We start from the raw sequence: 19,200 nt of genomic DNA, 5'->3' as shown, positions 1-19,200 counted from the left end.
GCATAATGTTTTCAAGATTCATCCATGTTGGAGCATGTGTTAGTGCTTCATTCCTTTTTGTGGATGGCTAATAGTCATTGTCTCTATATACCATGTTTATTTATCTGCTCATCCATTGATGGACATTTGGGTTGCTTCCACCTGATGTCACTTTTAAAAAGTCGATGTGTAACATATATAGGAATTTACACAAACCTTAAGTGTAGAGCTCCATGAGCGTGTAAACATCCACATATCCACAGATCAAGACGTACTGCATTCTCATCACCCTGGAAGATTCCCTCCTACCTTTCCATCAATAACATCCCCACACCCCTTGCAGAGGTAACTACTATTGTGACCTCTATGATCACAGATGGCTTGTGCCTGTTCATGAACTTTATATAAATGGAGTCGTACAGCAAACCCTCATATGTATCCAGCACCTTTCGCACAACGTAATGTCTAGCCAATTAATTCATGTCATTGTGTGCATCGTCACTGGTTCTTTTTCTCTTTTCTGCAGAATCCCATCAGATGACTATGTCACTATGTATTTATTCATTCTCCTGTTGATGGAGACATTTACGTTGTTCCCCCGTGTGACTATCCCACAGTTTATTTATTCATTCTCCTGTGAGTGGATATTTGAGTTGTTTCCACTTTTTGGCTATTATGAATACTGCTGCTGTAAACATTCTTGTTTGCGTCTTTGGTGGACACGCGAGCTCAGGCTCTCGGGCGTACCCCAGGAGTGGAGCTGTGGGGTCACGGGGGCTGGGGGCAGATGCTCAGCTTTCCTAGATACCCTTTCCAAAGTGGTCAGACCAATTTCTACTCCCACCAGCAACGTATGAGGCCTTCCGGCGGCCAACACCCCCATCTCTGAAAATGGGTGCAAGCTGACTCCCGGGCCCCCGGCTGCAGAGTCCTTCGGCTCTGTTGCTAAGGTCAGGGCAGGAATACCCTTGTGACCATGCAGTCTCCTTGGGAGGGTTTTCCCAGCCTGTCATGGAAGGGTGTTGTGGAAGGGGCTTCCCCTTCCGTCCCCAACCTGTCTCTTTGTCCCCTAGCATGGTCAGTCACTGTCTTAGTTTGGGTTTCCCCAGAAGCAGGCTCTGAGATAAAGCTTCCAATAAGCACAGGTAGCTTACTGGGGGAGTGGTCCCAGGGAACACAAATGGGTCCATGACACCGTGAGGGGGAGAAGGGCAGGATGTCCTAACAAGCCAGGGAGCCCTGGGGGCAGCTGGAGCTTAATCCCAGGGAGGGACTCCAGGAGTCAGAGGAGAATGGGGCCTCAGCGTTCTGCATGCCCACTAGGAGCGAGGGAGCTGGGACATTTACACACCAGCCCCGCCTGTCGTTGAGGACCTCTGCTAGGCAGAGGTGCTAATTCTAGACCCTCACAGCCTGCCTTGGGGAATAAGCCAAGAAACGGAGCATCATCCTTGACTCCTTCTGGCCCTCCCTCCACACTGATCCCCATGTTCTGCAGTTTTGCTCCTAAGCTTTATTTGACTCTGTTTCTCCACATGGTCCCTACCCTGGTCCAAGCCCCAGCCTGATCCATTCACCAGCCAGCAATGCAGAGATCTTCCCATAATGCTTGGGTTATAAGCTTGGCTCTGTCCCCTGCTCCCCGTGTGACCTTGACCAAAAGCCGCAGCCTCTCCTGGCCTCCACTTCCCCACTGGTCAAGAGGGACTGTGTTAGCACCTCCTTCATAGGCTTGCCAGGAGGAGTAAATGAGTTCAGACCACAAAACCCTTGTTCCTGCGCCTGGCACGTAGTGGGTGCCATGTAAGTGTTTTGTTAGAAAACGGGTAGGATGACTGCAAGCTCCTTGCAATCATTCACAGCCCTCAGGATAAACCCCGGACTTCGAAACATGAGTACCCAGACACTGGCTCCCCTCAGCCCCCAGCGTCCCCTGCAGCATGTGGAATGGTGGCCCCCCAGAAGACACACTCATGTGGAACCTGGGACTGTGACTGTATTTGGAAAAAGAGTCTTTGCGGAAATGATCAAGTTAGGGACCTGGCCGTGAGCTCCTCCTGGATCATCCAGGGGGACCCTAAATCCAACAGCACGAGCCTTATGAGAGAAAGGCAGAGGGAGAGGGGGAGGCAGACGGAGGAGGGGGGAGGCCGGGTGGAACGGAGGCAGGGATGGGAGGGCGCAGCTGGAAGCCAGGATTGCCTGGAACCACCGGAAGCTGGAAGAGACAAGGAAAGGCTTCTCCTCTGTCTTCGGAGAGAGCACGGCCCTGCGGACAGCTGAATTTTGGGCTTTTGGCTTCCAGAACTGTGGGGGGATACATTTCTGCAGTGCATGGCAGCCCTCGAGAACTGATACACTGTTTCCCTGGGCTGCTGTAACAAAGTACCGCACCCTGGGGGCTTAAAATAACAGAAATGTATGCTCACAGTTCTGGAGGCCAGGAAGCTGAAACCAACGTGTGGGCAGGGTTGGCAAAAATTTCACTGGGGGCCAGTCTGTGCCATGCCTGTCCCCTGGCTTCTGGGGGCTTATTGGCCATCTTTGCGGTGTAGACGCATCACTCCACGCTCTGCCATCATCTTGCATGGCCTGCTCCCTGCCCCTGCCCATCCGCTCCCTCTGTGCGGGTCCGCCTGTGTCCAAATCCTCCATTTATAAGGACCCCAGTCATACTGGATTCGGGCCCACCCATATGATGTCATTTTAACTTGATTACTCTGTAAAGACCCCATTTCCAAATAAGGTCACATTCTTAGGTACCAGGGGTTGGGACTTCAGCATCTCTTTTGTGAGGGACACCAGTCAGGCCCAACGATCACACATGCCCCTCGCCCCGTGCATACTCTACTCTCCATTTACAGGTTCCGGGCAGATTGCGCTCTGGTCTGTGGCCACCTCTTGGCACAGTCTACTTTCCTCTCTGATGAGTTGGTAAAGTCCTCATTCTTCAGTTTCAACAATACCACTTCCTCCAGGAGGCCTCCCTGACCCCTAAAGCCTGGGTCGGTTGTCCCCCTCTGGGCCCACCATAGCTTCCTGTCAGAGCATTTGCCATGCAATAGCGGGGCAGCTTGACTCCTTGCCCGTGGGCACTAGGACCCTGGGCCCTGGACCACGAGGGCCATGTCTCGTGCTTCTTCTTGCATGTTTTCTAGCAACACCCACCCCCCCCCCCCCCCCACAGGGCCTGGTGGAAGCAGGTGCTCAATAAAGAATCGTTGAATGCACGAACGCATGAATGAATGAGTAAGGCCAGGCCCTTTTCCAAGGCTCTCTAACCCCTTTCCCTGCTGACCTCTAGAGAAACTTCCAGGAGAGCCTAGCTGCTTTAGAGCAGTCTGCCAGACATAAATGACAGCTTGGCTAACCGGGCTCCCACGTGGTGCAACTCCAGGGAGTACCATTCACACTGTAGTGTAAGTGACTGGAGGACAGCTCATTCTAAAGCAGGCACTGTGAATGGGACAATAGTTCCTAAGAGAGCTCAATTCCTAAGAATCCAATAGCCACTCTATGTGCCCCTAATTGCAGGATTTGCCTTGCAATTTCCTGATTAATATCCCTCTCCAGCTCAAGGGCCTAGAGCCCCACTGGGCTCTCGTTGGACCCCTCTGGGGCCAGCAACATCAGCCGCTGGGGTTGCTTCTGTGTTGGGGGGAGGAAGAAGGGGGGTCCTGGCAGGAAGGGGCGGCCTACTCTGGTGGGATTCTGGAGAGAATGGAAGGAAGGGCAAGCTACGGAGGCATGTGCAGGGCTATAGCTCAGAGAACTGACAAGCGGAGCCAAGGTCCCCAGGAACCAACCTCGAGGAGCTGTTACCACCTGCAGATCTGAAGGGCGAGGGAAGACGTGGTGTCACTCGGCTGTACCAGGAGGAGGGACATTCCAGGTTAAGGGCGGTAAGGCCTCTGACAGCAGGGGCAGGGGGCAGGTCCCACCCTGAGGGGGTGGGGCTGGGAGCTGGAATCAGAGAGTGGCTACGGAGGGAGCGGGGCTCACCAAGGGGTCGCCACTGCCAGAAATGAGCACTGAAGCTGGGAAACATGGGGAAGAAACGCCCTAACCTCCTTCTCTTCCCATCTCCCGACCTCCACCAGGGAGCCTGCGTTCTCCAGGCTCCAGCAGAAGCCAGGGGACAGAGCCCAGATGATGCAGGACAGAGTGGGGAGGAGGGCTGAGGACAGGACAGCCGGCAGGGCCCCATCTTCTGTCTGTAGTTATGAACGTCTGTGAGCCAGGCCCTCTGCCAGGTGGCAAGGATCAGAGATGGAGCAGGTTGCAGTGCCTTGCACGGGCACGTGCATGTGCACACACACATCTATACTTGCAGCAGGTGATGGTGAAGCCAGGGTTAGGCTGACCTCATGGAGCCTAGGGCTCTTTGGAACATTCCCTTTAGATTTTCCCTCCTCGACAAGGCCTGCCTGCCACCCAGCAAGTCCAGGGCCGTCCTTACCCTTTCCCCTGGCACCTGCTTTCCCCGTGTGGCCAGCGGTAGGCGGATGGAGTGTCCCACACCCCATCATGTTCTTAGGCTGCCTACTTGAAGGATGTATACAGGCCTTCAGAGCAAGGAGAACCAGGGGAGCAGCGGGGGTGGGGTGGGGGCCTGCTCCTGTCATCCAGAGAGAGTCAAGGGGCCTGGCTTAGGCTGGGGGAGGGGGAGGTGCAGATGGACGAAGAGGAGACTCAGGAACATTCTGGAGTCACCTTGGCAGGCCGGCGATGGGGTGGATGTGGGGCAGAGCGGGGTGAGTGACGGGCCGCTGGGGCCCCACCCAGACTTTAGGAATCAGGACCTGCAGTTTCCAGAACCCCAGAGAGGAGAAGGCACCTTCCTCTGAGAGCTCCGGACTAGAGCTTCAGTAAGGCCCTGCCGCCCAGCAGTCTAGATGGACGGCACAAGTTCTCCCCTGGGGTGACTGTCCCCTGGGGACGCTGGGCAACATCTGGAGACATTTCTGGTCGTCACAACCGGGGCAGGTGGGTGCGACTGGCCTCTAGTGGGTCGAGGCCAGGGGCGCTGCTCCACGTGCTGTGATGCACAGGACAGCCCCACCACGGATGTCAGAAGATCGGGCCCCAGAGGTCAACCGCGCCCAGGGTGAGAAGCCTCGACACTCAGGAGCGGGGATTCAGGCCCTGCTGGGAGCCCCCCAACTCTCGGCCTTCCCGTCCCCCGCCCCGAGAGGCCCCCTCGAAGCCACACAGAAAGGCCAGATGTCAATGAGTCACTTACAGTTTATTTTTGCCTGAAAGTGTTTCACATGTCTGAACACAGCTACGTGACAGTAGTATTAACCATCAGGAAAAGCAACGGTGCGAAGGGGAAAGGTGGCATGTCTCGGTTCTTCTTTTTTTTTTTTTCTTTTTCTTTTTTAAAGTTTTTTTTTTTTTGCTTCTGCTTCTTCCTGCACCAGAGTGCTGTAAAGTATAGGACCGGAGGGGAGAGAATAAAACCAAACAACGGAAAACGACGACGACAACGACAAAAAAAAAGGACCGAACACAAAACGGACACACTCACGCACACACGAAATAAAACCTGGCACGTAAAATGAATTAAGACTGAAACCCAATTTCTTTTTTTTTTTCCTTTTTTAAAAAAATGAGGGCGTAGTCGGGGGGTAATAAAGTCTACCTAGCAAAGTATAAAACGACAAAAGCATGGTTTCCATTGAATAAGATTAAATATATATAAAACAATTACATCGACAGGGGCGTGGGTCTGGAGGTGCCGAGGGCAAGTATTTGTGCTAAACCAACAGAATGGGGCTTGGGGGAGAGGGGACCCCAAGTAAACCATAAAGGGGCTGTTCTGTACAGTGAGGGCTTGTTAAGAAAAAGCCGACTGTTTACAAAAGAAACGGAGGTTGGTTTGTCTTCGGGACAGGTGTGGGGGCGAAAGGGGCGTCTGCGCTGCAGTGGCCACATCCATGGGGGTGGGGCGGGCAGTCAGGATGGTGGAGGCAACGTCTGTCTCTTCTCCCAAGAGACCATGCAAAGAGGCGGGCATGCATGAGGAGACCACGGGAAGCACAGGATGGCGGGGAGGCCACAGGTGGCAGAGTCTCAGTCGGGGACGGGAACAGCAGAGGCCCGCGGAGATGGGAGCTCTCCGGGGGTGGGGGCGGGGCAGCTCTTCTGGGGGATGGACCAGGGAGGATAGGTTAGCACCCCCCCCTCCAAATGTGTCAAAGGGGGCCGAGAGAAAGAGTTGGGGCCCTAGGGGAGCAAGACTACAACGTGGGGACCCCACTCCTGCTCCTCCCCCCAGCCTGACCCCCACCCCATGGGGCGGTCGGAAACATCGGGGAATGGGAAACACAGTGGCAGGTGGGCGGGAGGACAGACGGACCGACAAGAGAGCATTAGCTTACAGAATCCATTACGAAAGAGCAATTAATTTTCCAAGGAGGTTCTTTTTTGTTTTTTTTTGTCTGTTTGTTTCCTTTAAAAAAATAACAATAATACTACCACTACCCCGACAGCTGACTGGCTTATACAGTACTACAGGCCAGGGGCGGGCGGGCGGAGGGAGGGAGGGTGAAAGACTTCATAAATAAGAGGCAGGTCCCAGACCCGCAATTTGTCAACATTTCTTAAATAGGAGCATTATTTAAATCTTATGTACAACAAGAATCACTTTGCATAGCAATGGCGAGGACACAGGACGGGTGTGATGACTGACGGGTCTTCTTGTCCCAGTGGCGGGGGCCAGTTCTCAGCCGGAGCCTCTGAGGAAGAAAGCATCCTCGGCGGCCCTCGAGGTCTCGTGATGGTGGCATCAGAGTTGACTTTTCCCACACGGCATTAAACACAAAGGCAAAGAAAATCCACGAAGGGTCCCTCCCTCCCCAAGCCCCCCACCCCCACCCCCTCCCCGACCCGCTGACGCTCCGCTGTTGCTACAAAGTCCATTTTAGATCAGGTCAAGGTTTCCAATTATGAAGCTAAAAGAATTAGGCGGGGGCTGGGCGTGCTTACGGACCCCCCTCCCCACCCCCTCCCCCCTCCGCCCTCTGCCCCCAGAAAGACTCCCCCATCTATCTCACAGCCGGGACGCTGGGGGTGGGCCCCCAGGACCGGCCGCTCTACGGCTAATAGTTGAGAGTGCTGCGGCTGCAAACTCCGCCCGCCCGGCCGAGGCTTCACCAGGCTTCTGTGTAGCGCACGTCCACCTCCTTCAGGTTGGGAAGCTTGGCCTGCGGGGGAGCAAGAAGCATTTGGTCCCTTCCTGAGCCTGGCAGTGCCTAGCTCCACTCCCCACCTGGTCACTGGGGGTTCCTTGGAGCTCGGAGCTGGGTGACCTCAGGGAGAATCTCAGGTGGGATGTGCCCGGCCCCAGAGAAAGCAGGCGACAGCTAGAGAGGGCAGGCGATGGCTCCTGGGATTCCATGCCCGCCCCTCAGAGAGGCTTCGGATCCCTGGCTTTGCAGGTGGGAAGCCCAGGGTGTGAGCCCCAGCCTTGCCACTTGCTGGCTGCGACACTGGGCAGACGATCCAGCCTCCGGGACCCTCAGTTTCCCTATCTGTGGAGTGAATTCCAGTCTAGCTCCAGGACGGCCCCCAGGATGGTGTTAGGGATTAAATACCAAATGCACAGCAAGCCCAGAGCACCCCCGCCAGCGCAAGGTTGTGTCTACAGACGGGACCCCTCTCACTTCTATGGTCCTCATCACCATCAGAAGTCAGGCAGGCGAAATAACACGGGATCACCACAAGCTGCAGGTACCTGGGGTCTGTGGATTCTTCCCACCCAGCATTCCCCCAAGAGGATGTCGCTAGGCTACAGACTCCACCTGATACTCCTCAGAGCTGCTTCTTGCTCTCCATCCCTCCACCCAGATACTGCCTCGCTTCCCTCTTTTATAAACGGTGGGCTTTTCCTTAACGAGCCTTCACTGTACAAGAGGCTGCTCACTGGTCTCCTGCCTTTCCTCCTCCCTTCCCAACTTTCCCGTGCACTGGCCAGTGCACGCACACATACACACATGTGCACATGCGCACAGCTATGCACATACATGCACACACACACAATTCTTCACTGCTTCTCTCCTGTGTTGCATAACCCTCCATGGCTCCCTATGGCCCAGACACAGGTTACACACGGGGTCTGCACTCACCAGTGTGGCATTGTAAAAAGAACGTTTAAGGAAACCTTTCAAAATTAGGAGACTGCCACAGAAGAATCCAGACTTCCAGGGTCTCATGAAAAAAAAAGGGAAGATCTAGCTGGACTGGGCAGTGAACTCTGTGACCTTACCTGCCTGGTGCAGAACGGAGGCTGCCCCCACCACCCTGCCCCCTCCAAGGCGGGCAGTCTCCAGTCTGCCCCCAGTCCCCGCAACACAGAGTCTGGGCGTCACTGACCAGTACCATCAAGCTGGCACCATTGTGAGTTTCCCGATTGTGGGAAAATAACACATGGACTGAAAGTGACTTCTTCATGGCGGCTCACGCCCACCTTTCCTGCTTGGTCTCAGGAGTGTTTGCATCTTTGCTTCCTCACCTTTCACATGCACGGGAATCCTTGGGGGAGGGGTTAAGAGGCCCATTTGGATTCAGCAGGTCTGGGAGCCCTGGACCTTCTGACTAGCCCCCAGGGCGGGCACTGGGCCGACTCCAGCCTGGCTCCTTCCTGCATCCACTGCCTCCCCTCCCCTGTGCTTCTTGGGACCCTAGCTATCTCTTCTCCTCTGCTTGGCAAACTCACTTCTCCAAACCCCCTTTTGTGGAGACCCTTCTGGCCCAGTGAACGGAGCTGGCTGTCCCCTTCCTGCTGGCCCCCGAGCCCTGGCCTGCCCTGGTGGGCTGCTCTTGTCTGTCTGGCAGGATTGAGCTTCTTCCCGGGCAGGGGGGAGGCAGCTGCTCCTCGGCGGCCCTGTCGCCAGCACAGGCCGGGCACACAGTAGGTTCTCCAAGAGCATCTAGAGGCTTGGCCAGTGAGCAAGCCCAGGGCTACAGCTCTGGCTGAGCTGGAGGTGGGAGTGGAGAGGGGAGACCCTGCTGCAGGTGGCCTCAGCCAAGGCTGCTGCAGGACCCCCTCCAAGTGGCTTCCAGGGTGCCCAGGCACTGGCACACTGGGGCACCATCTGGCCTCCTGGCCCAGCCCTCGTTCCCAGGGCGCTGGTTCCCTGCGGCCTCGCCCACTCCTTCTGGGGCAGCTGGTGCGGGTGCAGGATGACAGGGCGGCAGGAGGCTGCTGAAGGCCCAGCCCTGCCAACTCCCCAAGACAAGCTTTTTTACAAAAAACATGTGCCCTGCCTTCTGCCACTCAGATCCTCCCTTCTCCCAATTTTATCTTGCCAGTGTCACCTGGGCTGCCGGTCCAGGCTCTGACCGGGGTGACTGCACCAGCCCCGTGAATGTTCTCCCTGCTTCTACTCTTGCTCGGCCCCTCCCCTCAAAAATTTTATTTTCCACGTAGCAGCCAGAACAAACCTTTAAAAGCATAACTCACCACCCTGCTTAGAGTCTCTGAAAGCTTTCTTTCTGCTGGACTTGGAGGAAGCCCAGGGTCCCCCCGTGACCTGTGAGGGCTTATTCAGGCTGGCCCCAGTCGGCTCTCTCTCTCACCTTTTAGTTCCATTTGCCACAAAGTCCGTTTGCGTCAACTCTTTCTGCCTCAGGACCATTGCACTGGCTCTTCCTCTCGCCTGTTGCATCCTTGGCCTTTTAACTTTTGGGTCTCAGCTTATGCAGCCTCTACTTCAGAGGGACTGTCCCTGATCATCCCATGCCTGACAGGCTCCCTATTTCCAATCGACCAATTCCCTGCTGGCTTCCTCTTTGTCATTCCTTTGAACCTGCCAGTATTTTATTTATTGGCTTATACGCTGATGTAATAGCCTATCCTGCTGGAGAATGAGCTCCGTGAGGGCGAAGTGTTAGTATCTAGATGCTGGCTGGAGGGAGGGAGGGAAGGAGGGAGGGAGGAAGAAAAGAATGAATTACCTTCAGATCTTCGTAGGTGTCAGCCGAGAGCTTGGTGCTGTTCATGTTTAAACTACAGAGACTCTTCATGGCTGTACGAGAACAGACAGACAGACGGTCATTAGATCAGTGAGACCCCACAAGGGGCAGCTGCAGGTATGGGATGGTCAAGCTGGGGGACTGAGTGTGGTCGCCAAGGCCCCTGTTTAGGAGATGGGGCGAGGGAGGCGGAATTTGAGAGGCTCAGCTGGGGCTCCACTAGGTACAGAAAGTCTATTTCAGGCATGTGCTGGTCTGAATTGGGTCCATATTCTCCACTGCCCTCAGCCTCCCTCCCTCTGGTCCCTCTGTTGTGCCTCCCCACTGCCTGGACCCCAAACGTCCCCAGAGCTTGAGAGCCACACCCCGGACCAGCCCCAACAGGCCAGGCCTGGCCCTTCCCCCAAGCAAAGCCTGGGAGCTCTTCCAGTAGGAGCTGACTCAGGGCCTGGACTCTCAGATGCAGGCCTCAAACTTCGGTTTGCGTCAAGAGTCACATGGGGAGCCTGTCAAAGACATGATGTCCTGTCCCACTCCCGGAGATGCTGAGCAGGGGGTTGGAGTGGGGCCCAGGAATCTGCATCGTTACCCAGGCCCCCCACCCTGCTGTGTGACTCCAGTGACAGTGTCCAAGGGGCACACTGGCAGAGAAGTGGCTCCAAACCTCACCCTCTCTGCTCTCCATTAGCCCTGTCACCCGCCCCCACCCCCTCCCACGCCATCGGGAATCTGCCAATGACCTTGCAGGGGACACGGCCACCGCCCAGCATGCCTCCCCCTTGGCTAACTCCTCCATGGGTGTCTTGCACACCCAGCCCAGTCACCCCCGTGGAGAGCCTTGCTCAATTCCTCCAGCTGAGGCACGGGCCTCTCATCTAAAGCAACGGGTCTGAAATCGGGAAATGCAGATCCCCAGCCTCAATGCCACCCGGAAGCTTAGTCCAATAGATGGGGATCAGGGTACAGGATCTGGCATCTCAAGGGCCCCAGAGTATTGTGTGGCTCCTTCTATTAGGGCTGCGCTTCTCAAACTCTAGTGCACACAGGACGCACCCAGGTGCCTTATTAAAATACAGTTTCCGAGTGAGGGGGTCTGGGCAGGGCCTGAGCGTCCGCATTTCTAAGGAGCTCCCAGTGATGCTGCGGCTGCTGGTCGGGAAGCATGGCCACAACGTCCGGGGACACTTTCCTTGAACTTGGTCTCTTGGGCTGACAGTGTCAGGAGGGTATGGGCTGGACCTTACTCATCTTTTTCTTTCTCCCCTAGACTAGAAGCTCCATGAGGACAGGGAGATTTCCTCCTGGTTTGTCCCAGGACCTAGAATGGCCCCTACACACAGTAGGTGCTCAGTGGACACCTGTTCAATGAATAAATGAATACGCTCCAGCACACAGCAAAGCGCACAGTGCCAAGTCGGTGCTCAGCCAGAGTTCACTGACTGACTGAGCGAGTGAGTGAGTGAATGGATGGATGGATGGATGAAGTGGGCCCGCACCCTCCCCGGCAGCCCCTTCGTACTCACAGCTGAGGGCCAGCAGGCCGGCGTCGGTGACGGGCGTCTCGCACAGGTTCAGCACCTGGAGCATGGTGAGGTGTTCCGACAGGAGCCGCAGGCCGGCGTCTCCAAACTGTGGGCACAGGACCTCTCAGCCCTGGAGACCGATTCAGGCCTCCCCCGGGCACCCCAAGGAAAGGACCCGAGGCTGGGGCAGTGGTGGAGGACGGGGTGGGGACAGAGCCCAGCTCCTGGGCCCACGGCCCTCCAGGTATTGGGTCTGGGTTGCTCTCGCTTCTCTGCAAAGATTCAAACGCCTCTCCCGACCTGGGTTTGAGTCTGGCTTCTGCCTGTGGACGCGGGCCAGACCATGGCCCTCCCTGGGAGTCAGCTTCGCCTCTACGGAGGGGGGCTTTGAACTCAGCAACTCCCGGATGCGAGAGGGAGCTGAGGCGGCCGTTCCCCACAGCTGGGACAGTGGGATGGGGAGGGCCGGGCCTGGAAGGCGGACTGCTGGGAACGCCCAGGTTTCTCTGCTATAAAATGAGGGCGACGGTGGCCCCTACACTCCACACGTGCTGCACGAGTGCTGACCCATGAGAAGCGCTTGACAGCTCGAAGCACACTGAGCATGGGCAGCAAGCACAGCGGTCTTTATTACAACGAAGAGACCCACAGGCTGCCCGCGCTCCCCAGGCAGGCTCGCAAGACCCTGCTTCTCAGCTCTGTCTCCTGGTGCCTCTGACACCGCTGGGCATGTCCCTGCCTGGGGCCTCGGCGACTCCAGCTGCAAAATGGGCCACTGGGCTTCGTGAGGTCCCAAACCGCCTCTGGCCTGGGGGAACTGGGTGCTGAGCCGGGAAGGGTGTAGTAGTCAAGTGACTGGGCCCGTGGGCTCTGGGCAGAAAGGCCAGCCATGGAGGAGGGCACAGGGTGGGCACGAGGCTGGGGTGGAGGGCGGGCAGGGAGGCGGGGGCGGGGGCGCAGGCACGGGCGGGCGGTCGCACCTGAGTGGACCACAGGTTCAGCTGCTTGAGAGAAGGCAGTTTGATGAGGTGCTCGGCGCAGGCACTGGTTACGTTGGTGAAGGCCAGACTGAGGTTCTCCAGGTTTCCGAAGGAGCCAGAGCTCAGCAAACGAGCCAAGTCTGCATCCTGCAAACAGACCGACAGGCGGGGTCTTGGGGAGGCCGGGGGCTGCCGGGGGCTCCCAAGACCCTGAGCCTTCCCAACCCCCTCCCCACCTCCTTTCCCTTGACCCCCAGAGAGCTGTCGCTGGGGGCGGCAAATCCCCAGGAGCCGAGGCGATGGCACAGCTTGGTGGGTTGGGCTGAGGGGGGTGTCAGGGAGGGAGGGGCTGCCTCCATGTCCCCATGGGTGGCAGCTGCGGGCGGAGGAGAAAGCCTTCAGTGCCATGACTCACACCTTGAGTCACGAGCTGGGGTGTTCCAAGGCCACAGCCCTCCCTTGGGCGTGCGTGTGTCTCCCAGGCAGCAGCTTATGTCCATTTCCCACATACAAACACTGAGGCCCCTCAACTCTAAGGCCTGAGCACTAGGCTGTGAGATTCTTGAGGGTAACATACATTCTCCCTTTCATCTTAGTGATAGAATCCTTGAGTTTTAGCTGCCACCTGGCTGCCCTGAATTAAAGCTCATTTCCCAGCTAGGTGTGGCCATGTGCTAAACCTGGACAATGGTCTAAAAGCAGGCAAGTCAAGCAGAGCTTCCATGAAGGTCCTTAAAAGGAAGGGGCATGTTTGCCTCTTCCTCCTTCCTGATGGCTGGCATGGAGACAAGATGGCTGGAGCTTGAGCAGCCTTTTTTGGACCATGAGGTGGAAGCCATGTGCTAAGCATAGTGGGGCAGTAGGATAAAAGGAACTAATGTATCTGGTACATTAAATGTTTAATGTATACTAGCTACTACTACCATTCTGATTAATAACTGGTAACATGTTACTATTAACAATAATCTACTCCATGTTTGGTTTCCTGTAGCCTGGTTCCCTCCTGGAAAAGCTGTCCTGGCAAGTATCACAGGGTCCTTGTTCACCCGCCATCACCTCCAGCAGACACTGTCTGCCGCTGCCAGCAGGGAGCACAGACCCACCTTCCTCCCTCCACCCGGCCCGGCAGGAGAAGGAAAACAACTCACTGTGGACTTGGAGGGCAGTGTTAGCCTTGTGGGCCCGCCTTTCCTTTGCTGCAACAGAAACCAGGCTGATTACGACCCGTCCTTCTCCCTGAGCTTCCTCCCTGTGACCCTACCTCCACGACCACCACGCATGGCGCCATTCTCACTTCTTGGTGGTAGGAAGCAACGTGGTGGTCTTGGTCTCAGGGGCGGACCCCAGACAGGGTTTGAGCACAGGTGGTCTATTCCCAAGACTCGCTAGCAGGGGAGGGGGAAGAGAGATGGCAAAGGCCCCTGAGGGAAGGGGGTGTTATCGGTCCAGCTACCATGGGGGCCTCTGGGAGACGGGGGAGGAGTCACGTCTAGGGGATCTCCCTCTGGAGGGGAGGGAGCTGGAGGGTTTAGACACCCTCTCCCATGAGTCAGTGGTTCAGAGCTGCTCCAGGAGACCAGGCGGCGGGAATTCCCGCCACTTCCGTCCTGCTGTGCATGCGTGTGGACAGAGAAGGCCCTGTGGCCAAGAGGTGCAGGTGCTGCATTTGGAGGTCAAGCCCCCATGCATGAGATGGGATGTGGGGATGAGGGGGAGCAAGGGTGGGCAGGTGACTGCCATGCACAGCTCTGGGGTGAGGCAGGATGCAGTCCTGGCCAGGCCCTGGACAAGCTGTGGGACTTTGGGCCACTGACTTGACCTCTCTGTGTCTCTGATCATCTGGAAAGTGGCAGGTGCTAATCCCGACCACTTTGGGTCTGGAGGAGGATTCAATGAGATAGAGGCCCAGGGAGGTGCAAGTAACAGTCCCCAGGCTCTGCTCTACTGCACCCCAGCCGCTGTCTCGGCCGGCCTGGCACGGGAGGCCCCGGGAGTTGGCTGTGGACTCACCAGCTCCTTCAGCTCCCGCTGCCGGTCGCACAGCTGCTCGTACATGCGCTTCCCCACGCCCGTGCTCTCCAGGGTTGAGATGATCTGAAGCTGGGTGTCGTTGTTGTCGATAATGTTGTATTCCAGCATCAAGCACAGGATCTGCCCGGGAGCCAGGGATGTGTTACCGCCGGCCTGCGACTCCGGGCCGGGCTGCCCCGTGTAGGCGTAGAGGGCCAAACAGCCCGCCCAACAGCCCCACTCTCCAGAAAGGGGGCCTAGAGATCAGCTCAGCACACCTCGTGCACCCCAAGGGTCTTATTCCGAAAATCAGCAACCTGCTCTTCGGTCTGCAATGTCGTGTGACATTGGACAGATCACCGACCTCCACGGCCCACCTGTACAAGGCGTGTTAGTGGACACCCAGCTGAGCGCACAGTAGGCTCTTGGCAAATGCACATAGAAACGACATATGCCAGGCCCCTGAGGGTTGGGAGAGAGCCCAAAGACACAACACCTGTTTCTACCCCTGGCTCTTCCCCTGGTGCCTGGCACACAGTAAGTCCTCCAGACGTGCGCACTGCACTGCACTGCAGCCCCGGGGTACACGTGCACTGCGCAGCCTCCTGGAGGGCCTCGCCTGCTGCGCGTGCACAACTTCCTTCCCAGCCCCGCCTGCCCGGATCCACACGCCGACGGCCCTGCCTCCGAGATCCCCTTTCCCATGGCTCCTCACTCGCCAAGCAGAGCCCACTCGGCCCAGGTCCTCACGCCACCGCTCGCCTGCCTCCTGTCCTCTGCTCACCCCCTGCCCCCACGTCCCCCTGCACAAGGCAGTCAGGACCAGCATCTGGACCAAACTTCAAGCTCCTCACCAGGCCTTTTCAGGCACGTCCAGCTGCATCCTGAACTTCTTGCCCCCTTGACTCACTATATTCTCGCCCCCCCGGCCCTGTTCTTCCACCAAGCCTCTTGCCAGAGGGCCTTGGCACGTGCTGTTTGGAGTGCTCTGCTCCTGCCTTCTTGCTAACTTCTCCTTGGTCCTCAGATCTCACCCTAACTCTCACTTGCACAAGAAGCTCTGGTGGTAAATTCTTTGACACTCTTCCCGCTGAGAGATGAGGCCTGATTCCCATCCCTTGACTATGGGCCGGCCTTGGCGACTCCCTCCCAATGGGCAGACGTGGCGGAAGTGCTCCTGCCTGACTTCTGAGGTTAAGTTAGGAAAAGTGACATGGCTTTCGCCTGGTCTCTCTTTGGACAGTGGCTCTAGGAGCCCCAGGCTTCTGGGACTTCGGGGCAGATGGTGAGGATCGGGTGACAGGTGATGTCAGGGGCTGGGGCCGAGGGTGTGCTCGCTGGTGAGTGGGAACCCTACAACCCCGAGGCTGCTGCGTGCAGAGACCTGGCAGCCCAGGCTACTCCAGCCTCCACTGGGTGAGTGCCCTGAGGCAGGGGCCGGGAATGCGGGTGAACAAGCCTCGGAGATGACCCAGCCAGCCCGTGTGACTGTGACCAGGGGAGACCAGAGCGAGAACTGGCCAGCTGAGCACAGGCACCCCACGATGCGTGAGCAAAATCAAGGAGTATTGTTATTTTAAGCCCCCATTTGGGGTGGTCTGTTATGCAGCAATAGACGAGCAGAACAGAAACCTTCTGGATCCCTCTGACCAACACAGATCATGAGGGAAACTGAGAAACTGTTGGACGAAGGCCGCTCGCTCCCGCTAAGCTCAGGGGGCTGGGACGGCACCCGCCTCCGTATCCCCAGCTCCCGTAACAGCTCTGGGCTCTCAGAAGGCACTCAGTCAACGAGAAGGAAGCACCGGGCGAGCCAGCAGCCCGCCGGGGCCTCGGGCCGGCTCCTTACCTCCACCATGGTCTGGTTCCCCCTCAGCGCCAGGAGCATGCAGGGCCCCAGCTTGTTTTCCGCCAGGGAGAGCAGGAACTTTTTGGTCTTGTAACAGGAGCCCATGAGGATGTGCACCTGCGAGAGGAGACGGACCAGCTGAAGGGCAGCGACCGCGTGGGGCTGTGGCCCTCGGCACCTGCCTCTAGCACACCGGAAGGATCACAGAACCAGACGTTTATCAGAACTGCCCCCCCCCGCCACACCCCCTCTGGACACCAGATCTGAAATAATCAGATTCAAAAGACCCCTCTGACACGGAGGAACCTGGAGGACACTGTGCTAAATGACATAAGCCAGTCACAAAGGGGCAAATCGTGTAGAATTCCACTCGTGAGGGACTACACCAGTCAGATTCATGGGGACAGAAAGCAGAATGGTGGGGGCCGGGGGCCAGGGGCTGGGGCTGCGGAGTTTGTGCTTAATAGACATGGAGGGTTTTCCGTTGGGGAAGGTGAAGAGTTCTGTGCATGGATGGTGGCAACGGCTGCACAACGTGATTGTACTTTATGCCACAGAACTGTACACTCGAATACGGTTACGATGGTAAAATCTATGTCATGTACATTTACCACCCCCGCCCCCCCTCCCCAAGCCCTGCTCCCCTCAGGACTCTGCTGACATTTGCCCTCTGGCTTCTCAGCACTGTTCAACCTGGCGGAAATTTCTGGGCAGCCCTTGCTCGGGGGTGCATGAGCCCAGCCTCGCACGTGGGACAGGGAACATCACGGAGCCCCAGCTCCCCTTCCCAGGCCCTCTGTGAGCTCCAGAGGCATTGTGAGCGATTGTCTGCCCCAGAAATCCAAGAACTGGCAAACTCTGCTCCATCCTGGCTTATATTCTTTCTGGTGTATCTAGAGGCCAGGCCAAAGGGCAGGGGTCCCCAAGCAACAGGGCTGGGCGGGGGGGCCCAACACCTCGTTTGCTCCCCTCGCCACTTCAAGCAATAGTGAATGCCCTTCCGTGGTGGGAAACGGCAGCCTAATCAAGGGCACCTTTTCCGTGCCATGTGTCTCCATGGAAACGAGGCAGTGCCATCCCAGGGGCTGCCTGCTCCTTCCCCATGGATGTTTCCTTCTGCTCCATCATGAACAACTCTGGCACACAAACGCCATCTCTCTGGCTGGGAAGCTGCCAGCTCGTTGAGTTCTCTCTCACACTCAGTCCCCACAGCCAGGGGTGGGGGGACCACCAGGCGTTGCCATGGCGATGCTGTGACATCAGAGGCGCCTCCGTGAGCGGTGAGAGAGAGGTGGCACAGGCAGGCAGGGCCAGCACTTCCAGGATGCACAGGGCACTCAAAAGGGACTGGTCAGGCAGCAGGTGAGGAGGGGAGGGCAGGTACGTTTAAGGAAAAGGACCTAAAAATAAGTTCCTTTCAAGAATGGTTCCAGGGACAGTGCCGGAGTTGTTGTCACTGCACAAACCTGGACGCTGAGTTCACTGCTCGAGCCTGATGAGCAGCTCACCCCCTGAACCGGTTTCCCGGAGGGATGAGAACAACTGCAACTGTCACTTCCGTCACTTGCGAGCCCTCACTGCGCGAGGCTCTGGCTCAGCCTCTCGCATCTATTATCGCACGCAGTCGCCATGGTAACCCCGTGAAGCCAATTCCACTCTCCCTGTTCTACAGATGAGGAAACGGAAGCCCAGGGAGGCAAGTCAGTGGCCCAGGGTCACCAAGCTAGCACGGAGCCGAGCTGCGATCTGAACCAGGTGTGGCTGACGCCCAGGCTTTCTCATGCTTGGGAACACTCCTGATGGCAGAATGGAGCTGGCGTTGGCAGCAAGCCAGACAGCTGAGGTTGCTGGCCACCTGGGGGAGCATCTGCCCTCGGGGAGGGGAGTCTCTGCCTCCTTTCAGGAGCTGGACACTCTGACAGTGGAAGAAGGGGCTGGCTCTGGACAGCATGGGCCTGGGTTAAGGGAGGGACATGGAGGCTGAAGGCCTGTGTGACCTCAGGCAAGCCACTGTACCTCTCTGGGCCTGTTTCAACACAGATGTAGTTAAGGGATAGGGTACTGTGAAGACTAAGAGATAGTGCCCGTGAGGGATGCCCGGCACAAAGAAAGTACCAGAAGTCACCACCGCTGCAGGTACTGGTTTGGTGACCTCGGATCTCTCATCTCCAGGGTGGACGATCACCCTGGCCTTGGCTTCTCGTTGCAAGGATTGGATGAGCTGGTAGATGTGCAGTGCCTTCTAGAATCCCTGTGCACGCGAAGCACTCAGTCCCTGGGACCTCACACTGCTGCTGTGATAAACTGTGAGCTGGGGCAGCCGGCGCCACACTCCTCAGCTGCCTGGTCTGTACACTGGGGTGACAGGAAGCGACAGCTCCACACAGAGCTCAGTGAGACGGAGGCATTTCATGCCCTTGGCTCGGCGCAGGCTCAGATAAGAAATGAGGAAGGGACCCTCGTGGTCCTCACCACCACGACCTTCACCATCAGCATCGTTTTAGCCTAGAAATTCCCGGGCTAGCCACGGCCGGCTCTTCACTAGTCGGGAGAGGCAGAGCCAGCGCAGGGGCCCGCTCCACGTACCATGCTGGCGAACAGCTCCCCGTCGTCGTCGCAGGCCACCCCTCCGGGGCTGTAGAGCTGGAACCAGCCGTCTTTGCCGGCCCGCACGCTCAGCAGGCACGAGTGGACCTGCCGCAGAGGAGAGGCACCGGGGTCAGACCCTCGAGGCCCCGGCGAGAACAGCGCCCTGTGTCTACACACGCGGCTGCCGAGGGCCGCAGGAGTCCTGCAGGGAAGGACCTGTTTCACCTTGCTTAGTCCAGCGCCTCCCAGCCTTCTATCAAATTCCACGGAAGGCCTTTTGGGAAAAACCGTG

General features: G+C 57.3%; 1 protein-coding gene across 4 annotated transcripts in view; it reads right to left on the bottom strand.

Moving 5' to 3' along the window:
• Window positions 1–5,205: 5,205 nt before the first annotated feature.
• The window catches only part of CMIP (c-Maf inducing protein), a 241,060-nt gene continuing 227,065 nt past the window's right edge, over window positions 5,206–19,200 (bottom strand). For all 4 annotated transcript variants that reach the window (XM_070612375.1, XM_070612376.1, XM_070612377.1 and 1 more), the window contains 8 exons: window positions 18,906–19,013; window positions 16,320–16,436; window positions 14,471–14,611; window positions 13,609–13,656; window positions 12,461–12,607; window positions 11,481–11,586; window positions 9,940–10,010; window positions 5,206–7,187 (listed from right to left, as the gene is read on the bottom strand). In XM_070612375.1, coding sequence (XP_070468476.1) covers window positions 7,134–7,187; window positions 9,940–10,010; window positions 11,481–11,586; window positions 12,461–12,607; window positions 13,609–13,656; window positions 14,471–14,611; window positions 16,320–16,436; window positions 18,906–19,013 — 792 coding nt within the window. In that variant the 3' untranslated portion in view covers window positions 5,206–7,133. The remainder of the gene's footprint in view (window positions 7,188–9,939; window positions 10,011–11,480; window positions 11,587–12,460; window positions 12,608–13,608; window positions 13,657–14,470; window positions 14,612–16,319; window positions 16,437–18,905; window positions 19,014–19,200) is intronic.

The sequence above is a fragment of the Equus przewalskii genome, chromosome 3 (assembly GCF_037783145.1).
Source record: "Equus przewalskii isolate Varuska chromosome 3, EquPr2, whole genome shotgun sequence".
In the NCBI taxonomy this organism is placed as follows: Eukaryota; Metazoa; Chordata; class Mammalia; order Perissodactyla; family Equidae; genus Equus; species Equus przewalskii.
The sequence above is the reverse complement of the archived record's forward strand: the minus strand, read 5'-3'. Positions and strand labels throughout refer to the sequence as shown.